The sequence below is a fragment of the Capricornis sumatraensis genome, chromosome 9 (genome assembly GCF_032405125.1).
Source record: "Capricornis sumatraensis isolate serow.1 chromosome 9, serow.2, whole genome shotgun sequence".
NCBI lineage: Eukaryota > Metazoa > Chordata > Mammalia > Artiodactyla > Bovidae > Capricornis > Capricornis sumatraensis.
This window is the reverse complement of record NC_091077.1, coordinates 62,371,093-62,394,612: the sequence shown is the minus strand read 5'-3', so window position 1 is coordinate 62,394,612 and position 23,520 is coordinate 62,371,093. Positions and strand designations below refer to the sequence as shown.

General features: G+C 45.6%; 1 protein-coding gene across 1 annotated transcript in view; it reads left to right on the top strand.

Annotated features, from left to right (window-relative positions):
* The window catches only part of FAT2 (FAT atypical cadherin 2), a 60,861-nt gene that overhangs the window by 5,757 nt on the left and 31,584 nt on the right, over positions 1-23,520 (top strand). The window contains exons 3-11 of the mRNA XM_068981362.1: positions 3,234-3,292; positions 5,072-5,383; positions 6,347-6,557; positions 8,133-8,272; positions 8,907-9,188; positions 10,255-10,465; positions 14,291-18,349; positions 19,880-20,076; positions 22,577-22,730. Of these exons, the coding sequence (XP_068837463.1) occupies positions 3,234-3,292; positions 5,072-5,383; positions 6,347-6,557; positions 8,133-8,272; positions 8,907-9,188; positions 10,255-10,465; positions 14,291-18,349; positions 19,880-20,076; positions 22,577-22,730 (5,625 nt within the window). The remainder of the gene's footprint in view (positions 1-3,233; positions 3,293-5,071; positions 5,384-6,346; positions 6,558-8,132; positions 8,273-8,906; positions 9,189-10,254; positions 10,466-14,290; positions 18,350-19,879; positions 20,077-22,576; positions 22,731-23,520) is intronic.

Sequence of the window (23,520 nt, the reverse complement as noted above, 5' to 3'; positions counted from 1 at the left end):
AGAGCCAGTTCCCACGGCTGCAGGCACAGCTCCAAGGCCTTGTGTCCCTCTGGACCATGAACAATGCTATTGCAGAGAATGCTGACATTCTTGCCTTCCAACCCAACTTCCCATTCTCCAGCTCCAACCACTGACTCTTGTCCTTGAAGGACAGAAGTCTGGCAAGATTGGAAAAAGGCAGGTGGGGAGGTAGGGGCATGGGGGAGAGCTAGCAGCAGCTTCCTTCATGATCCTTAAGGCAAAAGGGAGTCAGGAAAAGCAAGGACCTGGGGGTCCTGAGGCAGACAGCGGGTGGGACACGTAAGTGCCCTGTGACATCTGTTTGGCACCTTTGACCTCGGGGCATGGATTAGTCTTCCTGGAAGGAGGATGCTTTTCCCAAGCTGGCTCTCTGCCTGGGCCCACGCAGCCCCTCCCTTTTTGGAAGACATCTCTCACCTAAGGTAATAGGTTCTCTACCTCTCCCAAATCCCTGCTGTGTTTACTGTCAACAGTTCCCTGACACCAGGTCTGGCAAAATGCCCCAAAGGGCAGAGATGCTTAGTCTTCCTTCAGTCAGAAATTCTTCCTTCCTTCAGAAATTCTTGTCAGCACGAACATTTAAAAATAAAATAATAAATCCAGCAATGACCCCTCCCCCCCACCCCCGCCTACCTTTCTTATCCCTTAGATTGTCCTACTTCCATACCTGGATCCCTTGGCTGGTTTCCCTATGCCCTTAAGATAAAGCCAAGCCCATGAGCTTGCCTCTCTCACTCCATCACTCTCTGATTCCAACCATGTGGCCTGCCTCAGTCCATGCACTCCCTCTCCTGGCACAAGGCCTTTGCACAAGCTTTTCCTTCTGCCAGGGGTCTCCTCTCCTTTTTCAAGGTAACTCCTGCTTTTCTTTCAGATCTTAGCTCAGCTGTTCTTTTCTTAAAGAAGTTTTTTTTTTTTTTTTTGACACTATAATACACCTCCCAGCAGCATCTACTTTTAAAAAACATGCTATCACATAGAACATTATAGTCATCTGTGTGATTATTCCATCAATTATCCACATACTTCACTAGACTTCAACAAGCTTTCCAGAAAAGGAACTTTGACTGTTTTTTGAAAACTATAATATCAAGGCCTGGCACAGAACAGAACCTCAACAAATAATGAGGAAATGAATGAATGAATCTCTGCCAGCATCCACAATCATTGGTTACACCCGAGATTCATTAATTCCGCAAGTGTTTGAAGGTGTCTGTCCTTATAAGGCATTTAAGTTAAGTGCTATGGAGAGGGGAAGAAGAAAAAGACAGTTTCAGGCCTTGAGGAACCCAATCCATGAGGAGTATAAAGATTTGGATACAAAAAGAGCCATAGAACCGGCGTAAAGAGTACAACATTGTAAAAGATGAGTAGATGCGAGGCTGTGACTTTCGAGGAGAGAGGAAGCTGCTCGGTGTAGTGGACCAGCAATGGCTTCATGGGACAGCAGGCAGGGAAGATTCTGACAGGCAGCAGGCTGGGCGGGCACTTGGGTAAAAATGGTTACGGAAGCAGCAGCCAGGAGTAGAAGACCCAAGACTTGCTGAAAACAGAGCAAGTAGGTCCATTTTCTTTCTTTTTAAAAAACTTTTTTCTTCTTCTTTAATGGTGAAATAATCATAGACTTATAGGAGAGCTGCAAAGAGAGTTCTCATACACCGGTCACTCAGCTTCCCCTAATATTAACACAGTGTATGTGTCAACACTAAGAATTAATACTGGTGCAAGGGAATTCAGGAAATTACAGATTTCATTCAGATTTCCCCAGTTTTCTCTGCTAACGGCCTTACTCCCATCTAGGACTTCACACCAGCCTCAGAGAGGGGGACGTGGAGGAGCACAGGGGCAGTGGTCCAGGGGGTCCAGCAGCAATTCCAGAGACACCGGCCCTGAGAAGGTGGGGGAGAAGGCAGCAGGGGAGGCGGTGGTGAGAGAAAGCAAAGAGAGAAAAGAAAAGCTAGAGATAGAAGAACAGTGACTGAGTTTCCCAGACACACAGAGAGGGCAGGGAGAGAGGAATCCCTGGGAAGGCAAGAGAGGTGGGGGGTGGACAGGAATCAACAGAGAGAGGGGAGAGGGGCTGAAGCAGGAGCAGGAGGAGGGCAGGACTGAGCTGGAAGGAAGGCTCCACCAAGCCCTCTCATCCCGCACTCTTCCTGGGGGTCCCCCGGATGCCGGGCCTTCCCCGGCAGGTTCCTCGGCTTGGGGACAAGCTGGGTGGGGCGACCTGAAACAATATTCACTCTGTCCCAGAGGAACATCTTCCTTCCTGGTTGTGGGGCTTTCCAACAACCTCCTAGGACCTCTCCCATGGCTGCCTTCAGTGAGGGAAGAAAGAGCCGGAATAACACAAAGGCAAAGACACGCCCCCAACAGAGGTCACTCCTCACATCTGCACTGGAGACCCCACCCCAACACCAGATCCCCCTTTCCCCTCAGGAGGCCCCCAGCCCCCCGCTGCATTCCATTACTCTATCGTTTAATTGCCTAAACAAGATCAAGAAACTTACAGAAAGCTTTTAGAACACCCACAACCCCCTACCAATAGCTCTGCCATCATTGAAAAGGGTACCGCCTACCCAGCTAGGACCTCTCAAGTCTATGGGCTCGGGTGCCCCTCTGGTCTCCCAACAATCTTGAGCTTGACTTGTCTGATGCAGGCAGAGAACTGGCTCCTTTTCACCATTATGGCCTCAATTGATAGCCACAGTGCCTAGAAAACGAAAACCAGAATTACAGATGACTAAGTTCATCTTCGGGAATTTACAGAAGTGCTGGGAGGAGCCCAGGGCAGCCCTCCTCTGGCTCATCTGTGCCAGCTAGGCATGGGAAGAGCCCATTCTAGGTGCCAGGTGAGCAAGAGAATTGGAACAAAGGAGTAAAACGTCACCCCTTTGTGATTTCTCGGGAACTAGAGGCAGTGACCGTGACCCCCGTTATTAACTCCTGATGAGCTGCCTTTTCACTCAACAGTATCCTGGGCTCAGCACCCTCCTCTGGCGGAAGCAGGAAGTAGGTGGGGCCTCTGCTGTCCTCTTCCTCCCTCTCCTCCCCTCCTCTCTCTCCAGGTTTCCATTTCCTCTTTATGTTCCTGCTCTCCCAAGACCAAAAGGATTCTGATCTAGGCTTTGAATGTAGGCGTTGAATTTATCCCAGTAAAATGGCCCTGGGAGCCCTTTGCTCCAGTCTCCCCCCAACCATCTCTCCTACAGGTCTCCTAGCCACTGCCCGGCAGCTGGACCGAGAAAACAAGGATGAACACATCCTGGAGGTGAGTGATGCTGCTGAACCCCTTCACTACATTTGAAAACCTCCTGCAGGAGGCCAGGCTGGAGCCAAGCCAGGCCTTGGGGCCACATGCACGTCTCCAGGCAGTAGCTGAGGAGGGTTCTGACTCAGGGAGAAGTTGCTACTTAAGCTGAGCAGGAAGCACTGATCAATTAGTAATGCCTGCAGGGAGTGCAGGAAAACGGAGCAGTACGCATGGGTTATGTCTTTGTCCAGTATACTTTCTGGCCCATCCCCATGCTCGAGAGTCACCCAAGGTCAAACACTAGGTCAGTAGCAGAGCCAGGATGAAAACCCAGACCTTTGTCCTCTAGGCCCATGCTTTTTCTGTGCATGTGTGCTCAGACACTCAACTGGGTCTCTTTGTGACCTCATGGACTTTAGCCCACCAGGCTCCTCTGTCCCTAGGATTTTCCAGGCAACAATACCAGAGTGGGTTGCCACTCTCTTCTTCAGGGGATCTTCTCCACCAAGAAGCAAACATGCATCTCCTGCACTGCAGTCGTATTCTCTACCACTCAGCCACCTGGGCAGTCATGCTCTTTCTAGGATGTCTCTAAAATAAGCATCCCTGGTGACCATTCCAATGAGAGGCATCAGTCTTGACCCAGAGGGGCTTAAATCAGAAGTACTCTAGTCAACCCTGTCCTGTGTTATCCACAACTGATGAACAGGCATCTCCGCTAGTCTTAAAGGCATCAGCTAGGAGGGACACATATTCCTCAGCAGAACTGAAATCAGTGTTGCCTTCTACGATCCCAGGCTCTGGACATTCCCTTTGCATAAAATAGGCATCACTAGTAAGCAGCAGCTCAATGGCCTTCTGGAGAAGGCAATGGCACCCCACTCTAGTCCTCTTGCCTGGAAAATCCCATGGGCAGAGGAGCCTGGTAGGCTGTAGTCCATGGGGTCGCTAAGAGTCGGACACGACTGAGCGACTTCACTTTCACTTTTCACTTTCATGCATTGGAGAAGGAAATGGCAACCCACTCCAGTGTTCTTGCCTGGAGAATCCCAGGGACGGGGGAGCCTGGTGGGCTGCCGTCTCTGGGGTCGCATAGAGTCGGACACGACTGAGGTGACTTAGCAGTAGCAGTAGCAATGGCCTTCTAGGCGCTGAGGCATTGTCCATAGTTCAGTAGAGGCATTTGTCCTTAAATAGCAAAATCTTTTTAAAATTGAGAAGCATTCTGAGTGGAAATGTCCTGTCTATACTGATGGATGTGATAATTTGCTGGCACATGGACCAGTGCCTGGTCCTGAAATTGTTTTCGTGCCTTTATTCTGTCTCCAGATCTCATCTCATACACTGGGCCACATGCCTGACTCCAAAGGTACTGCCCACGCCTCCATAAATGCCTCCTCGTTTGTTTTTCTCTAATCTCCCTTAGCTTAAGGAAAGCAAGAACAAAGCTCATGAGAATTATGAGCAAACAGAATGTCAAAAGTCTCGGAGAAATGGCCCATGGGCCTCCCGAGTAAAGAGCCCCAGCTTTTGTTACAGCCTCTGTGGCTTTGTCTTCTTCCAGTTCTTTCCAGTTTCTTTCTCTGTTCTTGCTGGCTTTTCTGTGGGCGAGGTTGCCAGAGAGCTGGGTTCCAAGAAGATGAGGTTACGATAATTAAAATCACGAGCATACACCAAAGAACAGACGGATTGGTATTTCCAGGCTTTTGAAAGCAGGGGCAGAGGACGAGCTGTGGTGGGTGGCAATACATTGTCATGGCCTTGCACCTGTCAACTCAAGCTGGATCCTCTCCCCAGGTGACTGTGCTGGACAACGGGGAGCCCTCCCTCCGGTCCACCTCCAGGGTGGTGGTACGCATCGTGGACGTCAATGACAACCCCCCTGTCTTCTCCCACAAGCTCTTCAATGTCCGCCTTCCAGAGAGGCTGATCCCAGGGACCTCTGGGCCTGTGTACAGGCTGGTGGCTTCAGACCTGGATGAGGGTCTCAATGGCAGGGTCACCTACAGTATCGAGGAGAGTGATGAGGCAGGCTTCAGTATCGACCCGGTCACAGGCGTGGTGTCAGCAAGCAGCACCTTCACAGCTGGAGAGTATAACATTCTCACGGTGAGGGGCAGGTGGGGGTGGGGACGGGGTGCACACCTGCTCAGGGATGGGTCCTCTCTGAGGATACAAGACCGGGGAGACAGCCTTTAGGCGTGATGGGGGAAGTCCTCCCCTCCGTGGCTTTCTCCCAAAATGAAGCCAAAAGATCCAAATTCTGGGCCTTTCTCTTTGAAGGCAATAAGGTCCTTGCCTGGGAAATGCACTCTCTTCTTAAAGACTTTTGTTGAGAGGGGCAGAGGCATTGAAATCAAGATAAACCTGGGTTCCAATCTTAGCACTGACATTTTACACCTGTGTGGTCATGGACAAGTCATTACACCTGGGAGCCTTTGTTCTATCATCTGTAAAATGGGGATGAGAACATTTTCCTTGTAGGAAGCTAACAGAGTTAAGTGGCTTGGGCCTGGGCTGTCATGTTGGTAGTCTAAATCCCAGCCTCACTGCTGGCCAGGCAGACAACCCTGGCAGAAGAATTCACAACGCAGAGCCTCGGGTTCCTCCTGCAAAAAACAGCTGATGATGGTTCCTCTCTAGGCAGTCATGAGGACTGAGTTAGATATTGCACATATTGCTCTTAGAGCAGGGCCTAATGATAGGGAGAGCTCAATAAATTCTAGTTTATTATGTGGATTGTTGTTGGGAAGGGTAAAGAGCCCATGCATGGAAAGTCTTAGGAATAAGCACCAAAGCCTTCAGTTAATGGTGGCTTTGATTCATCTTTCACTACCCATAAGGTTCTGGAGCATAGTTCTATGTTCTGTTCACTACTGTGCTCGCTGCAGCTGACTTGGTGCCTATTTATTGTAAGCTCCTAACTGTGCCGAAAGGATGATCTAGTGGATGAAAGACCAGCTCAGTCCATCACAGGGCACTCTGTCTCTGGGCCTGGCCACCTGGGTCTTCTTGTTTCTTGGCTCCAACCCTACAGACAAAGCCTCAACTTGAATTCTGGCCTCTTTTCAGGTCAAGGCAACAGACGGTGGGCAGCCACCGCTCTCGGCCAGCGTCCGGCTACACATCGAGTGGATCCCCAAGCCCCGGCCCTCCTCCATCCCACTGGCCTTTGACGAATCCCACTACAGCTTTACGGTCATGGAGACAGACCCCGTGAATCACATGGTGGGGGTCATCAGTGTTGAGGGCCGGCCTGGTCTCTTCTGGTTCAGTATCTCAGGTAAGGGCCCCAGGAGGGTCAGTCCCTTCCATCCTGAGCCCTAGTCCTCAGGGCACAATCCTTCTGAGCCCTCTCAAGGTCATTTTCCCTGGCATCCTCTGTCTTGGCTGTGAGTGGTGATTGCCTCCTCCCTGTTTCTCTGGGGCAGTGGGTTATCAGGACACTGCTTCTTCCAAGTTTTCCTTCATACCATCTATGAGCTCAGGAACTCACTGGTAACCCCAGCCAGAAATGGATGGGGCCTGTTATCCCAAGTTCCTGGAAGACCTAAGACCCAGGTCCAGAGAGTGGCCAGAGAGACCCAGCAGAAAAAACACAAGTTTTATGCTTCCTCTTCTGCCTCACTATGAACATCATTGCAGAGCTGACTTCACTGACCACGAACTCGAGGCCAGCTGTACCCTGGGGCTCTGCTTAACATTCTGGTCCCAGGTTCCATCCTCAAGATCAGAGAAAGGGTGCACTCTCGTGGTAGGAGACACTTGGGTCCAAGCTCTCACAGCCTCCTCTGAAATTTCTTTCTGTTTCTAAATCAACATTTTGTCAGAAAATATCGGGGTTGGGAGTGGTTCACAGATCCCTTTGGGAATCTGATGAATGTTTAGGCTCTCTTTTTAGAAGGATACTTGTGACCTGTGTGCATGTGCTTGCACACATGCACACACAAATTTGTGAACAAATTTAGGGCGGGGGGTAGTTATAGATTCTCTGAAACCCAGCCAGGGACTCCAGGTCAAGAATCTCTAATCTAAGTGCTTCAGTACCACCTGAAGTCCTATCACAGAGACTCCCACCTGCTTCAGAGGTTGGATAACAAACCTATCTCAAGCTTTTTAATCTCCTAGGTTTACTTCCATTGCTAATTCACTGTTCTTTATAAGCATTTGACATTTTTTTCTTTTGTACAGAATTAACACATGCACTCTATAGAACATTTGGAAAATACAAATAAGTACAGAGAAGAGAATAAAAATCACCTAATCAGTGGGAGGATAAACTCCCACTAAATAGAAGTTAAGCCACTGTTTTCATTTTGATGTTTCCCTCTAGTCATTCTTCTTTACACACCCACACACTTAGGGTTACAGGAAAATATTGTTTTATAACCTTTTAAAATACACCCTGAACATATTTCTGTGTCACTAAACAGACTTCTACTAGTAGACATTTAAACAGCTGCATGCTACTTCTATATTTTGGATTCTCATAGGTTATTAATAAATAATTCCCTCTTGCCAAACAGAGTTATTTCCATTTTTTTCCCATGTCTAGGCTTCTCTAGACCATGCGAACTGCCTGTAAGCCATGACACAGAGCTCCATCACTCCTGCATGTTTTAAGTCTAGTAACAGAATACATGGTAGGGCAAATTTTGGTCTTCCTCTGGGACTCCCCAGACCTTATAAGTTTACCTTTTCCTGAATCATCACTTGGATCTTGATAATAATTTGACGATAACCCGACAGGATCGGCTACCGGCTCCTCTAGATCTGCCAAATCCCACAGTGTTAATACTTGTGCTATCACTGCCTACATCACTGAGGCCGTGCATGCTTTCCCCCACCCCCCTCCCAGGTGGGGACAAGGACATGGACTTTGACATTGAGAAGACGACGGGCAGCATCATCATTGCCAGGCCTCTCGATACAAGGAGGAGGTCGAGCTATAACTTGACTGTGGAGGTGACCGACGGCTCCCAAACCATTGCCACCCAGGTGAGAAGCCTCACTGGGAGCCCTGAGTTGAGAAGAGATAGGAGGTTTCCTTGGTTGGAAGTAGCTGTGCTCACCACTATGTCACCAATGCACACTGGGGCCTCCTTGGTAGGGATGAGGACGCAGAAGGCTCTCTGTGCATGTGTGCACCTCAAAGAAGACTGAATCTGGAATCAGGGTTCTGCATTCCAGTCTTATCTGATCACTCTCTCTACGTCTGTGATCTTGGGAGAATTCTTGTTCCCACTGTGGATCTCTGTATAATAAGCAGTTTTATCTAAATGAGCAGTTTTCAATTAAAGATAGAGCACCTAAGGGCTTTCATAGGTGTAAGGAATGATGGGAAGTGGGGCTCTGGATTTCTATTCTGGTTTCAGCCCATTTTATTTGCTTCATATACTGGAATTTCACCCCAAAAATTTCATCTGAAGAAAAGGCCCTTAAAGAAGAATTTTGATTTTGAAAACCACCATCTTAAAGTCTTGTGATTCTGAAATATGGTCATTTATTCGACAAAATTTCATCAAGGGACTGCTGTATGCCAGGCCTCGTTGTTACGGTGGAGAAGCAGACAGACAAGGTCCCCGGCCCCCTGGAGCTTACAGTCCATCTTCTCTCTCACCCGCCTCCCTAGGTCTACATTGCCATGATTGCCAATGTTAACCACCATCGGCCCCAGTTTTTGGAGGCTCATTATGAGGTCAGAGTTCCTCAGGACACAATGCCTGGTGTGGAGCTCCTCCGAGTCCAGGCCACAGACCAAGACAAGGGCAAGGGCCTCATCTACACCATACACGGCAGCCAAGACCCAGGAAGCGCCAGTCTCTTCCAGCTGGACCCCAGTAGTGGTGTCCTGGTAACTGTGGGGAAATTGGACCTGGGCTCGGGGCCTTCCCAGCACACACTGACAGTCATGGTGAGTTAACCAAAGACTTGGGTAAGGATGTGCTTGTATGCGGATGTGTGGGGGTGTACATGCTTGGAGGCATGCTGAGGGTTCCCTTTCCCCTACTGAGCCAGGTGTACTGATGTTTATAGTGATAATCCATGAGATGAGTTGTGACATTTCACTGCCTGCCAGAGGCATCTTCCATAACGGATGCCTGAGAGTGAGGAAAGAGATGGGATGGCTGCCAAAGAAGTTCCTGCAACTTTGGCTATTCCTGGGCTCACTCCAAATACCCATAACAATTCCCTCCTTGCTCCATGACTGCGTGATCGCATGAACTCATATAGCATCAGACCTGGGAGGGGCCCAGAGACCATCCTACCCAGAGCAAACAGATATGTAAGGGCCTAAAAGAAGGAGGGCTTCCTCCAAGGGTCATGTGCCTGCGCTTTCATAACCCTGAGAGTGAGAGCCTCCTGAATTTATACCCTCCATCCCTCATGTGTCTCACTCGAGTCCCAGTCCTGGTCCTACCTATTTCTCTTATCTTACACCTGAGGCTCACAGAGGAAGAGACTTGCTCACCATCATACAGTTTTTTAGATGGAACCAGAATCACAGTCCAGCCTTTCCAACTCAAGGCTCAAGGTTCTTACATGCTACTTTATCATCCTCTGGACACTTAAATATATATTAAAGGCTCTGAGAAGCCCTGCAGCAAAGAAAACATCAACTTGGCTTAGTTCAGTGCTCCCTAAATTTACCTGACTATAGAATTTCTTCTCCTGAATAATACACTAACATCTTGAAGAACTAATATCCTCCAAGAACAAACTTGGAAAATACTGCTCCTCTGCTTATTTCTGCCTTTCTCCTAAAGTGGAATTATCCATGAAAATAGCTCAGTCTAATAATAATGAATTGATACATTTATTTAAAAAGAGAAAAGAATGTCGCAGAGCAAAGCTTAAAGGAATACAGAGAGTTATGATTGGGTGTATTTTTCACTGGCATTCTATTTCATTGACCTTTATCTAATGCTGCCTCTCCCATTCTGCTTGCTGCTCATCCCATCACACCCTTGGGCCCATAGGTTCGCGACCAGGAGATGCCCATCAAGAGGAACTTTGTGTGGGTGTCCATTCACGTGGAGGACAGAAACCTCCACCATCCCCGCTTCACCCAGCTCCACTATGAGACACGTGTTTCTGACACCACAGTCCCCGGAGCAGAGCTGCTCCAGGTCCGAGCCATGGATGGTGACCGGAGAGCCAATGCTGAGGTCCGCTACTCCTTCCTCAAAGGTGAGAGGTCTGACCCTGAGTGCAGGATATGAGGAGAGGGGCTTTGGCAATAAGGAAAAGCACCAGGAGCATGGATTTCAAGTTATTCAAGTGTCAATTACTTGCTAAACTTTGGCAAATTATCATTCTAGAGCATTCCCTGGAACTATAATGACCTAAATTAATGTGCTTTCAAAGATGGTGAGAATGGTAACAAAGGATTACTCAAGTTATGGGAGAATTTACATTGAGGATATATATACATATATATATATCCACCAATGACCATACATGTACAGGATGCTTATGAAGTCCTCGCAATATGTATATATATACTGGCCACACCATGTGGCATGCAGGATCTTAGTTCCCCAGCCAAGGATTGAGCCAATGCCCACTAAACTGTGAGCACAGAGTCTTAACCACTGGACTGTCAGGGAAGTCCCCCAAGCAACATTTTAAAAGATAGTATCTTTGTGCATGTACAATAAAAGGGACCTATAAATACTTGATAAAATACATGGCATAGTTTCAGGAGTATTTTCTTCTAAGGCCACATCATGATTTCATACCTATTATTTTTTTAATCTGAAAAATGGGAATATTATCTGTGCCAGAAACTCTTTGTGAAGACTAACAGAGAAAATGTATGTTAACACTTTGTAAATTGTAAAATATTATACAAGTGCCAGGGGTTATTACTAAGTGTTAATTATAAGTAGTAGTTAATATGACAAAAATGATAATATCCAGTACCCAACTAATTATTAATCATAATTTGTAATGTTTGATAATTCATAATTGATACTTAATAATTATTGTATCTTTAATATGAATTAGTATCTATAGAGCAAGATGCTATGGATGATCAAAGGTGAGCATGACTTGCTCTTTGCCTTCATGGAGCATAATGATGTTCATTTACTGCTTGTCAGTGTCTTATATACTTTCAAGAACTCAGAATGTTTCACATTTTCCTTTTTTGTAGAGACAGTTGTTATACCTTGTCATACAGCAGAAGTCTGTCATCCCTGAAGAATAATAAGGCAAACAATAACCCATTAATGGCTTATTTTTGTGACTTATGAAGTATAATCATCTCTTTTTTCTCACTGACAGTCCCACTGATGTTGTACTAATTTTTTTTAATAAACCTAATACATTTTTAAAATCTATGCCTCACAACATATGGGATCTTACCCAGGGATCAAACCCAGGTGCCCTACAGAGGAAGCTTGGAGTCTTAACCACTGGAGCACCAAGGTATTCCCCCTGTTACTAATTTTATTTTACACATTGAGTTAGTTTTAAAATAATCTTCTGATTGAAGAAGTAACACATGGTTATTCTTTAAAACCTGAAAAAAACAAGAATCTATGAAGAAGAAAATAACACTCAGAGGACTTCCCTAGTGGTCCAGTGGTTAAGACTCTGCACTGACTTCCATTGCAAGGGGCACAGGTTCAAATTTAAGATCCTGCATGGAGAAGGCAATGGCACCCCACTCCAGTACTCTTGTCTGGAAAATCCCATGGACGGAGGAGCCTGGCAGGCTGCAGTCTATGGGGTCGCTAAGAGTCAGACATGACTGAGCGACTTCACTTTCTCTTTTCACCTTTATGCATTGGAGAAGGAAATGGCAACCCACTCCAGTGTTCTTGCCTGGAGAATCCCAAGGACGGGGGAGCCTGGTGGGAGGCCATCTATGGGGTCGCACAGAGTCAGACACGACTGAAGCGACTTAGCAGCAGCAGCAGCAGCAGCATGCAGCAGTATGGTCAAAAAATAATAAAAATAACACTCGGCCATGGCTTTCATAACCCAGAGAAAATAATTTCACGTATTTCTCTCTTATCTTTCTCTATGCATCTTTCTGTAGTTCTAAGATCAAAATGAATATACAATTTTATTCCCTATTTTTTTTTCTCTCAGCAGTAAAATAAGAAATTATGATTATGCTTACTTGGCTACTTTTAAGGGAACTACTTTTAAATTTCTGGTTACTCATTAAAACCACATTCTTTGATCAACCTCGGGATTTGTATAACAAAGGCAAGTTGGGAAATCACTTCAATAGACAGCTGCAGAGTGACTTCGCTTAGTGGGAGAATCAGATGGAAGGTTTTGTGGTGAAGCCTGGCTATTTACTTTGCCATTGAAATAATAAATGAAATAAGCATAATAATAAGTAGTACTCCCCTGAGTGAAGGACTTGTACTCCTGGGTGGTGAGCAGAATTGTTCAGGTGTTAGTCATGGTATTAAATAGGTAATGGTCTCATCACAGGGAAAAAAAAAATGTATTTGAAAAACTATATCAGGTGATGGATGTTAACTAAACATTGTCGTAGTCATTTTGCAATATATACTCAAACATAGATCAAATTATGTTATACACCTTTAATGCCATATCATATGTCAATTATATCTTAATAAAACTGAAAAGAAGCACAAGTTATGTAAGCTGAATAAGTTCTGGTGATCTCTGTACAGCGTTGTGCTTATAGTTAACAACACTGCACTATAACCTCTAAAAATTCAAGGCTGTAGACCTCATGTTATCTGTTTATTACCATAGTATAAAAAAAGTAAGGAAAAAAAAAAGAATAGTTGCAGCCCAAGTAAGTTCAGACTCTAAAAACTGTGATAACTTTGAGAACTTTTTTTTAGGAAAACATGATTAGTTTTCAACATTACCTTTTGTGAACTATGTAATGTTGCATAATCACAACTTCCCTCAACTTAAATTTGAAATGGTATTATGTATTTATCCAAATAAATATCAAATTTTAAAAGGATGATAAAAATAATAATCAGACATGGAGAAAGGAGTCCACTTTTTATTCTCATTTGGGCTTCCTGATTAGTCAAGGAAGATTCCTTTGGGTACTAGGATCTCTTTAATTTTCTAACACTTGCTGCAGAAAAATTGTAGGTCTTGGGCCAGACCCTCTTAGCAAGCAATAGATTTTATCCAGAATTTTAAGAAAATATTTTCCATTGACTGGTTTTTATGGTAACCTCTGTTTTACAACAAGCAATACTGTGCTGCTTTTTAAAGACCCAATATATAAAGTTGCCTGTTAAAAATACTTTAAATTTAAAAAAGAAATCAATTTAAAGGAAAGTATCCATTAAATAATGGTATAAATTGTATACTATACTGTTGTATAGGTAGCGGCTGAATATTAAAAAAAAAAAAAAAAACCTGCAAAGGTAGTTTGAGAATGCCTAACCTTTAGGAAATCCAGGTGTGGTGGAAAGGGCATTTGGCCAAGAGCCTCAAGTGCTACCCAGTCCCTCCCCACTCAACCCCCGCCACTCACTCCCAACCCTGACAAAGTAGGCTATACGGGAACAGACAAGGCAGTTTTCCCAGTCTGTGTCAGTTTAGACAGTTTATGATTCCCTATTGACAATTTTCAACTATTGAGTGTGTAATCAAAGCTATTCAAAGTTATATAAAGAATGGTTTAAAATTCTATATAATGTAACTGAAGCTTGTCCTATAAAAGTCACCACTGAAATACAGAGAGGAGTATGCTTTTCCTACAAAGTTTAAATCTCCTTTCTTTCCTCCAAAACCCTACTATGGCTTTGGTTTGTAGCTTTAAGTTATGACCCCAAAACCTTCCATTTATGGAGCACCTACTAGGTGCACCAATTAAGAGAGTTCATAAAGACAGACCTACCCTACATCTTGCAGCATAACTAAATCCATGGTGGCACAGGACGTGGGTTTTGCCCTGCCCAGCTTTTGTGTGATTGTCTTATACTGATCTAGAAAGCCTAGTTGGTACCTCTTGAGGATGTGGTAAACTTCAATTTCTCTTGTCTTTTGTTTTAGGGAACAGCGAAGGTTTCTTCAACATCAACGCCCTGCTAGGCATCATCACTCTAGCGCAGAAACTTGATCAGGCAAATCATGCCCGGTATACTTTAACAGTGAAGGCAGAAGATCAAGGCTCCCCACAAGGGCATGACCTGGCTACAGTGATCATTCACGTCCACCCCTCCGACAGCAGTGCCCCCGTCTTTTCAAACTCTGAGTACTTTGTAGAGATCCCTGAATCAATCCCTGTGGGTTCCCCAATCCTCCTCATCTCAGCTACAAGCTTCTCAGAAGTTACCTATGAGTTAAGAGAGGGAAACAAGAATGGCGTATTCTCCATGAACTCATATTCTGGACTCATTTCTACTCAGAAGAAACTGGATCATGAGAAAATTTCATCTTACCAGCTGAAAATCCGAGGCAGCAATATGGCGGGTGCATTTACTGATATCATGGTTCTTGTTTACATCATTGACGAAAATGACAATGCTCCCATGTTCTCAAAACTGACTTTTGTGGGCCAAATTAGTGAAGCAGCTCCACTGAATAGCATGATCATGGATGAAAACAACAACCCCCTCGTGATCCGAGCCTCTGACAGTGACAAAGAAGCAAATTCCTTGTTGGTCTATAAAATTTTGGAACCAGAGACTCTGAAGTTTTTAAAAATCGATCCCAGCATGGGAACTCTAACCACCGTATTAGAGATGGATTACGAAAGCATGCCCTCTTTCCGATTCAACATCTATGTCCATGACCAAGGAAGCCCCATCTTATTTGCACCCAGGGCTGCCCAGGTCACAATTAACGTCAGGAATGTTAATGACTGTCCTCCCAGGTTCTTGGACCAGATATATGAAGTAGCAATAATGAAGCCAGTCCACCGGGGTATGGCGCTCCTTACGGTGCAGGCCAGTGACAAAGACTCAGAAGTCAGTTATAGCATCAAAACTGGCAATGCTGACGAAGCTATTGCCATGCATCCCATTACTGGTCGCATATCTGTGTTGGATCCTACTCTCCTGGGACTCTCTCGGGAGCTTATTGTCAGAGCTTCTGATGGCCTGTATCAAGATACTGCACTAGTAAAGATTTCTTGGACACAAGCTCCTAACACAACCTTACAGTTTGACCGGGATGTCTACAGGGCAACAGTGAAGGAGAATTTACTGGAGAGAAAGGCATTGGTGATTCTTGGTGCCCAAGGCAATCATTTGAACGACACCTTGTCCTACTTCCTTTTGAATGGCACAGATATGTTTCACATGATCCAATCAGCAGGTGTGTTGCAGACGAGAGGTGTGGGGTTTGACAGAGAACAGCAGGACACTCATGAGGTGGCAGTGGAACTGAGGGACAACCGGACACCTCAGAGGGTGGCTCAGGCTCTGGTCCGAGTCTCTGTTGAGGATGCCAATGACAATAGCCCCGAATTTAAACATCTGCCCTACCACACAATCATCCAAGATGGCACAGAACCAGGAGATGTCCTTTTTCAGGTGTCTGCCACTGACCAGGACTTGGGGGTGAATGGTGCTGTCACCTATGCATTTGCAGAAGATTACACATATTTTCGAATTGACCCCTATCTTGGGGACATATCATTAAGGAAACCCTTTGATTATCAGGCTCTGAATAAGTATCGCCTCAAAGTCATTGCTCAAGATGGAGGAACTCCATCCCTCCAGGCTGAGGAAGAGGTACTTGTCATTGTGAGAAATAAATCCAACCCACTGTTTCAGACGCCTTACTACAAAGTCAGAGTGCCTGAAAATATCACACTCTATACCCCTATTCTCCACACCCAGGCCCGGAGTCCAGAGGGACTCCGACTCATCTACAACATTGTAGAGGAAGAGCCCTTGATGCTGTTCACCACTGACTTTAAGACTGGTGTCCTAACCGTGACGGGCCCTTTGGACTATGAGTCTAAGACCAAACACGTGTTCACAGTCAGAGCCACAGACACTGCTCTGGGGTCATTTTCTGAGGCCACCGTGGAAGTCCTGGTGGAGGATGTGAATGATAATCCTCCCACCTTCTCTCAGTTGGTCTACACCACTTCAATCTCAGAAGGTTTGCCTGCTCAGACTCCTGTGATCCAACTATTGGCTTCTGACCGGGATTCAGGGCAGAACCGTGATGTCTCTTACCAGATTGTAGAGGATGGCTCAGATGTCTCCAAATTCTTCCAGATCAATGGGAGCACAGGGGAAATGTCCACAGTTCAAGAGCTGGACTACGAAGCCCAACAACATTTTCATGTGAAAGTCAGGGCCATGGATAGAGGAGATCCCCCACTCACTGGTGAAACCCTTGTGGTTGTCAATGTGTCTGACATCAATGACAACCCCCCAGAGTTCAGGCAACCTCAGTACGAAGCCAATGTCAGTGAGCTGGCAACCTGCGGACACCTGGTTCTCAAAGTGCAAGCTCTTGACCCTGACAGCAGGGACACCTCCCGCCTGGAGTACCTGATTCTTTCTGGCAATCAGGACAGGCACTTCTCCATTAACAGCTCATCGGGAATAATTTCTATGTACAACCTTTGCAAAAAGCACTTGGACTCTTCTTACAATTTGAGGGTAGGTGCTTCTGATGGGGTCTTCCGAGCAACTGTACCTGTGTATATCAACACTACAAATGCCAACAAGTACAGCCCAGAGTTCCAGCAGCATATTTATGAGGCAGAATTGGCTGAGAATGCAAAAGTGGGGACCAAGGTGATTGAGTTGTTAGCCATAGACAAAGACAGTGGTCCCTATGGCACTGTAGATTACACCATCATCAATAAACTAGCAGGTGAGAAGTTCTCCATAAACCCGAGTGGCCAGATCACCACACTGCAGAAACTAGACCGGGAAAATTCCACAGAAAGGGTCATTGCCATTAAGGTCATGGCTCAGGACAGAGGAGGACGCGTGGCCTTCTGCACTGTGAAGATCATCCTTACGGATGAAAATGATAACCCTCCACAGTTCAAAGCATCTGAGTACACTGTATCCATTCAGTCCAATGTCAGTAAGGACTCGCCAGTCATCCAGGTGCTGGCCTATGATGCAGACGAAGGCCGGAATGCAGACGTCACCTACTCAGTGGACTCAGTGGAGGACTTGGAAGAAGAGGTCATTGAAGTCAACCCAATTACTGGTGTTGTCAAGGTGAAAGAGAGCCTGGTGGGATTGGAAAATCGGGCCTTTGACTTAAAAATTAAAGCTCAGGATGGGGGCCCTCCTCACTGGAACTCTCTCATGCTGTTACGACTTCAGGTGGTTCCTAATGAAGTATCTTTGCCCCAATTTTCTGAACCTCTATATACCTTTTCTGCATCAGAAGACCTTCCAGAGGGGACTGAAATTGGCTCTGTTAAAGCAGTGGCAGCTCAGGATCCAGTCATCTATAGTCTGGTGCAGGGCACCACGCCAGAGAGCAACAAGGATGGCATCTTCTCCTTGGACCAAAACACAGGGGTTCTAAAGGTGAGGAAGGCCATGGATTATGAGTCCACCAAATGGTACCAGATTGACTTGATGGCTCATTGCCCCCATAATGACACTTACTTGGGTTCCCTGGTCTCTGTCAACATCCAAGTGAAGGATGTCAATGACAATAGGCCTATATTTGAGGCTGATCCATATAAGGCTGTTCTCACTGAGAATATGCCAGTGGGGACCTCAGTCATTCAAGTGACTGCCAATGATCAGGACACTGGGGATGATGGCCAGGTGAGCTACAGGTTGCCAGTGGACCCTGGTAGCAATATCCATGAACTCTTTGCCATTGACAGTGAAACTGGCTGGATCACCACACTCCAGGAACTTGACTGTGAGACCAACCAGATCTACCACTTTTATGTAGTGGCCTATGACCATGGCCGGACCATCCAGCTATCTTCTCAGGTCCTGGTTGAAGTCTCCATTACAGATGAAAATGACAATGCCCCCCGATTTGCTTCAGAAGACTATAGAGGATCTGTGGTTGAGAACAGTGAGCCTGGTGAACCTGTGGCCACTCTTAAAACCTTGGATGCTGATATCTCTGAGCAGAACAGACAGGTCACCTGCTATATCACAGGTAAGGATACCTATCTTAGAGTGGGATGCACTGAAAAAAATTCCAGTAAGACGTTTCTTAAGACATGGGTTTAAGTCCTTGCTCTGTCACTTAACAGTGTGATCTTGAGCAAATCACTTAACTTTCCAAGACCTCAACTGCTCCAGTTATAGACTTGGCATGGCTGTTTTAATTCATCTCAAGGGATGCTGACAGGATCTAACTTGAAAAAGCTCCTATAAATTAGAAAGTACTTTGTAATGAGGATCTCTTATTACCTTAGCTGGAGTAGATAGAATAGAAGGGAGATACTGTAACTGTTCTCAGTTAGCTTCTGGAAGATGGAGAGGGGATCAACAGTTGTGTGGTCTATAGAAATTCTGTGAGGTGATTATCCTTGCAGAGTAGTACTCTGCCAAGGGCAAGTTGTGGATAGTAGAAAATGCTTCCTAGTCAATCATAGGACCTGAGTGTTAAGTGGGTTGGATATGATTCCAACCCAATCCTCTTCTTTCACACACACATGGGAGAACCAAAGCCCAGATAGGAGGATAAACTCAATCAAGGTCACACTCCAAGCTTGCATCAGGACTGGGATTAAAACCAGACCCTACAAACTGCTTTCCCCAGTAGATAACCACTGCAAACCTAAATGACTCCAATCTCTGTCCAGGGGTGAAACCAGCCATCTGGTGGCCAGAGAGTTTCTTTACTTCTCAGTGTCCCTTTCCCTGTGTCCCAGCTGCCCTGTCATCCCATTCCCATAGTCATAGTTTGTTCTGCTCTCACAGCTGTCTGGCGGAGAGTTAACAAGCATGGCATTCCAACCAAGAATTATAGACTCCTGGAGACAAAGCCTGGATAAAAGTTGTTTGAAACATGGAGTCTTAGTGAAATAGAATCTTATCATCTTATAATATCAGACTTTTAAAAACACAAAAATCTTAAACTCTCTGAATAATAACATAATAAATGTCACTGTATCATCAACTCTGGGAATAGCTGAATCTTGGAGCTCCAGAATCTTAGAATCTCGAAAATCCATCTCCCCTCTCAATGATGGATGTCAAGGAAAGATGACTCAGAAGCAAACCTAATGAGCCATCTGAACCTCCGGTTAGCCTGTGTACTCAGTTGTAAAATAAAACCTCAGAGAGTTGAATGTTATTGATCACCTTCCAGCCCTCCACTATTGAACAGATACTCGATACTAGAAGGTTCTTGTCTAGAATTGCTATCTGCTTCCCTTTAACTTCTCCGAATGTCTTCCAATGCACACAAAAGAAGAAATGTGCCCCTTAGCCACATACTTTGGAGCAGTGTTTTTTGCAGTGATAATTCCGTTTAACAGGAGACCTTTGAAGTTGAAAGAGGTTTCATAACACCAAATAACTGACTCATTGAAGAAATGTAGGTCCCTAGTTAAAGGAGGAAATTTTTGCCTTTCCCTGCAATCCTAAAAAAAAAGTGTCAGGTGGGCAGTCACCTATAGTACAAAGCCTGGTTTGTTCCTATGGCTTGGCTTCAGGAAACTCTGTCCCATATTTCTAGAGGGAGACCCCCTGGGCCAGTTTGGCATCAGCCAAGTTGGAGATGAGTGGAGAATTTTCTCGAGGAAGACCCTGGACCGTGAGCACACAGCCAAGTACTTGCTCCGAATCACAGCTTCTGATGGCAAGTTCCAGGCTTCAGTCCCCGTGGAGATCTTTGTCCTGGACATCAATGATAACAGCCCACAGTGCTCACAGGTGAGAGCCAGCTGAGGGTAGGGGAGGAGTGGAGATAAGGAAGCTGGAGCAAAGGGTAAGAGGAAGGAGAAGGACTCAGAGTACCACCTCTGAGGCGAGCCATCACTGACCAAACCTGCCCTTGCTTCTCCCCGGCCGGCCTCAGACTAGTGCCTGGGGCAGGGACCGTTTCAGGTAATTCCTTGCCCTTCCCAAAAGGATGTCACCAAGCTCTTTAGGATTCATGGTCCATAGCTCTCCCCACTTCCTTCCCCACACTCTCTAAAAAGATCCTTTTTTCCTGCAAAACATATCCAGAAGTAACTTCATTCTCCAAGCAGTCTGCTATGCTCAATGGAAAAGTCACTCTATCACTCAACTTGTTAGCATGGCTCATTGTTATCAAATATATCCAAAGAGACTTTCCCCCAGAGACACCCTGCACCACTCACCATGTCTTTATGTGCATATCCCTACATCTGCATGCATTATACAGACCATCAGAAACCCTCCTCCAGGATACATGTATACACAAACATACAGACAGGGCAGCTACATTTTTGATAAGGGAGACTTTCCTAAGGACCTCATATAATTAAACACTAAATTTCCCAAGGAAAATATTGAGTGGTGTGTGTGTGTGTGCACACACACATACATCAGGAGAGAAATTGCATTCTTAGAGGACATAAATCAATAACCATTGTCATGTAGCTTTGCTTTTAAACATATTTTTTAAAACACAATAAATAATTTTTAATTTGGGGGGGTTGCATTACTTCAAGGTTTCCAAGTAAACTATTAATATTAAATTTTTATGACATCAAGTTAGCATAATTCAAGTGTATAAAAAATCCAGTTCTTCAGTATATGTACATATAAGTGCACAGTTATATGCAGGTACTCACACACATACATGTAGTTGAAAGATTATAACTCTATAAATATGCAAATACATATATACATACACACAAAGATACACATAAGCATGCATGCATGCATGCATGAAGTTGCTCAGTCATGCCCAGCTCTTTGCAACCCCATGGACTGTAGCCTACCAGGCTCCTCCGTCCATGGAATTTTCCAGGCAAGAGAATTGGAGTGGGTTGCCATTTCCTTTTCCAGGGGATCTTCCTGACCCAGGTATTGAACCTGGGTCTACCTGCATTATAGGCAGACGCTTTACCATCTGAGCCACCAAATAACATTTATCCATAACATACCCATTCATACAGGTAAATGTACATCTCTAATCCACTCCAGTGTTCTTGCCTGGAGAGTCCCTGGGACAGGGGAGCCTGGTGGGCTGCTGTCTATGGGGTCACACAGAGTCGGACACGACTGAAGTGACTCAGCAGCAGCAGCAACTCACACAAACATATAAGCATGTGCATATGTGTATACTTCAGTTCTTCATACTTTATTTGTATACATATATATGGACACATACCTTGGAATACACAAAAATCATATATCCTATCACCTTTCCTTGCTCTGTTTTCTATGCTCCAATCTCATAGAAGCATAGTAGAAGAAGAGAACCTGGATTATCAAGTGGAATGCATGGAAAATGTCTCTCTGCAGGATCCAAGATGAACACATTTTGGATGGTCTCAGAAGGGCAACCTTTTGGGGAGAACAGTGGCCATACCTTCTTTCTCTTTTGCCTCAGCATCCTTCTAACCAGCCTGTATCCTCCTCATGCTGAGGGAGTCTGGGGCCAAGCTCACCTTAGCCTTCTCAGAGGTGATCAAGAGCACAACCAGAGCCAGGGGAAAGAGTCTGGGGTGGGCGGGGGGATGTGTGGCATCTCCACACAGCCTGCCAAGCACAAAACCTCCACCCAGAGCATATATGGGGGTCCGTGCTAATCCACAGTTGGCAATGGGGGAACAGGTTTGCTTGGAAACTGTGTCCAGCACCAGCAGCTGGAAAAACACTGGGTTCTCAGGGAGCTCCAGCCTCTCCCCTGGGCCACACTCTTCGAAATGTGGCCCTTATGGAGTAAGAGGTTGTGGCAGGTCCTGGTGGCTCAGATGGTCAAGAACATGTCTGCAATGCGGGAGACCTCGGTTCAATTCCTGGGTTGCGAATATCCACTGGAGAAGATCCCCTGGAGATCCTCCAGTATTCTTGCCTGGAGAATCCCATGGACAGAGGAGCCTGGTGGGCTACAGTCCATGGGGTCGCAAAGAGTCAGACACGACTGAGCGACTTTTCACTTTCACTTCTAGCCCTGAGTGTGAGCTTTCAGATGGTAGAAATTCTCTCTCATTCTCTGCTTTTCTGACTAGGTCTCCCATCATCTTTCTCCTTGTTTTTCATCTCCATGTTCCCTGCATGTTCTATCTTACTCTATTCTCCTCCCTCCCTCTCTCTGCTTCTCTCCCCTCCCCCACTTCCATCTCTGCTCTCTCATCTCTCTCTCTCTCTCTGCTTCTATCTTGTCCTGTAACTCTGTCTCTCTCTGGATCTTAGCATATCTCCCACAATCTCCCTCTTCTTTGTCTTTCGATTTCAGCTTCTCTACACTGGCGAAGTCAGTGAAGACGTACCTCCAGGACACTTCATTTTGAAAGTTTCTGCAACAGACTTGGACTCCGACACCAATGCTCAGATCACATATTCTCTGCATGGCCCTGGGGCGGATGAATTTAAGCTGGATCCTCACACAGGTAGGTTTCCTGAGCTGCAGGATCAAGCCAAGAACTGATACACTGAATAACCCGTGCCCAGTATCCAGGCTCCTTAGAGAAGAAACAAGAATTCACTTATCCATCCATCCACTCAGCAAACATATATTGGCACTATGTGCCAAGCATTCACTAGATGCTGGGGACAAAAATTGATAAGACAAGATCGAGTTCTTCACAGTCTAGTGGGAAAGGTACTGAGTCAGTGGTTTGACATGTGCTGAGGTAAGAAAAATTCAGGATGTTAGGTGAGTTTTTGACAGCAGAACTTAAGTTTGGAAGTGGGGATAAGTAAAATTTCTTTGAGGAAATAGCCAGGGGGTAAGGGAGTGGTAAGGTTGGACATTCAAGGCAGAGAGAGATTTCATATGAGGACTTTGTTTTGGGAAAGAACATGCACAGGTTAGGACCTAGAAGGCAGAAACTGGTGCACAGAAGGGGAGGAGAGAAAGAGGGCAAAGGATGAGGCCCCCTGGGGCACAGGAGCCAAGTCCTTACCTACAGAGCCATTAAAGGGTTCAAGTGGATAAAAAGTCATGATCAAAGACATGATCTCAAGGTTGTATGCTGCAGATTGAGATAAAACCCCAGGGCGCTATTGTAAGGATCCCAATAAAGTATATAGAAATCTAAGCCCAAGTCTGGCACATAATAATAATTCAGTAGATACGGTTTCCATTGTCATTATCAGTTAGGGGACAAAGCAGAGAGTGGGAAGCAGAGTCCAGCAGAATAGACCGGAATACTTGGGAAAGGTTTGGCTGTGAGCATC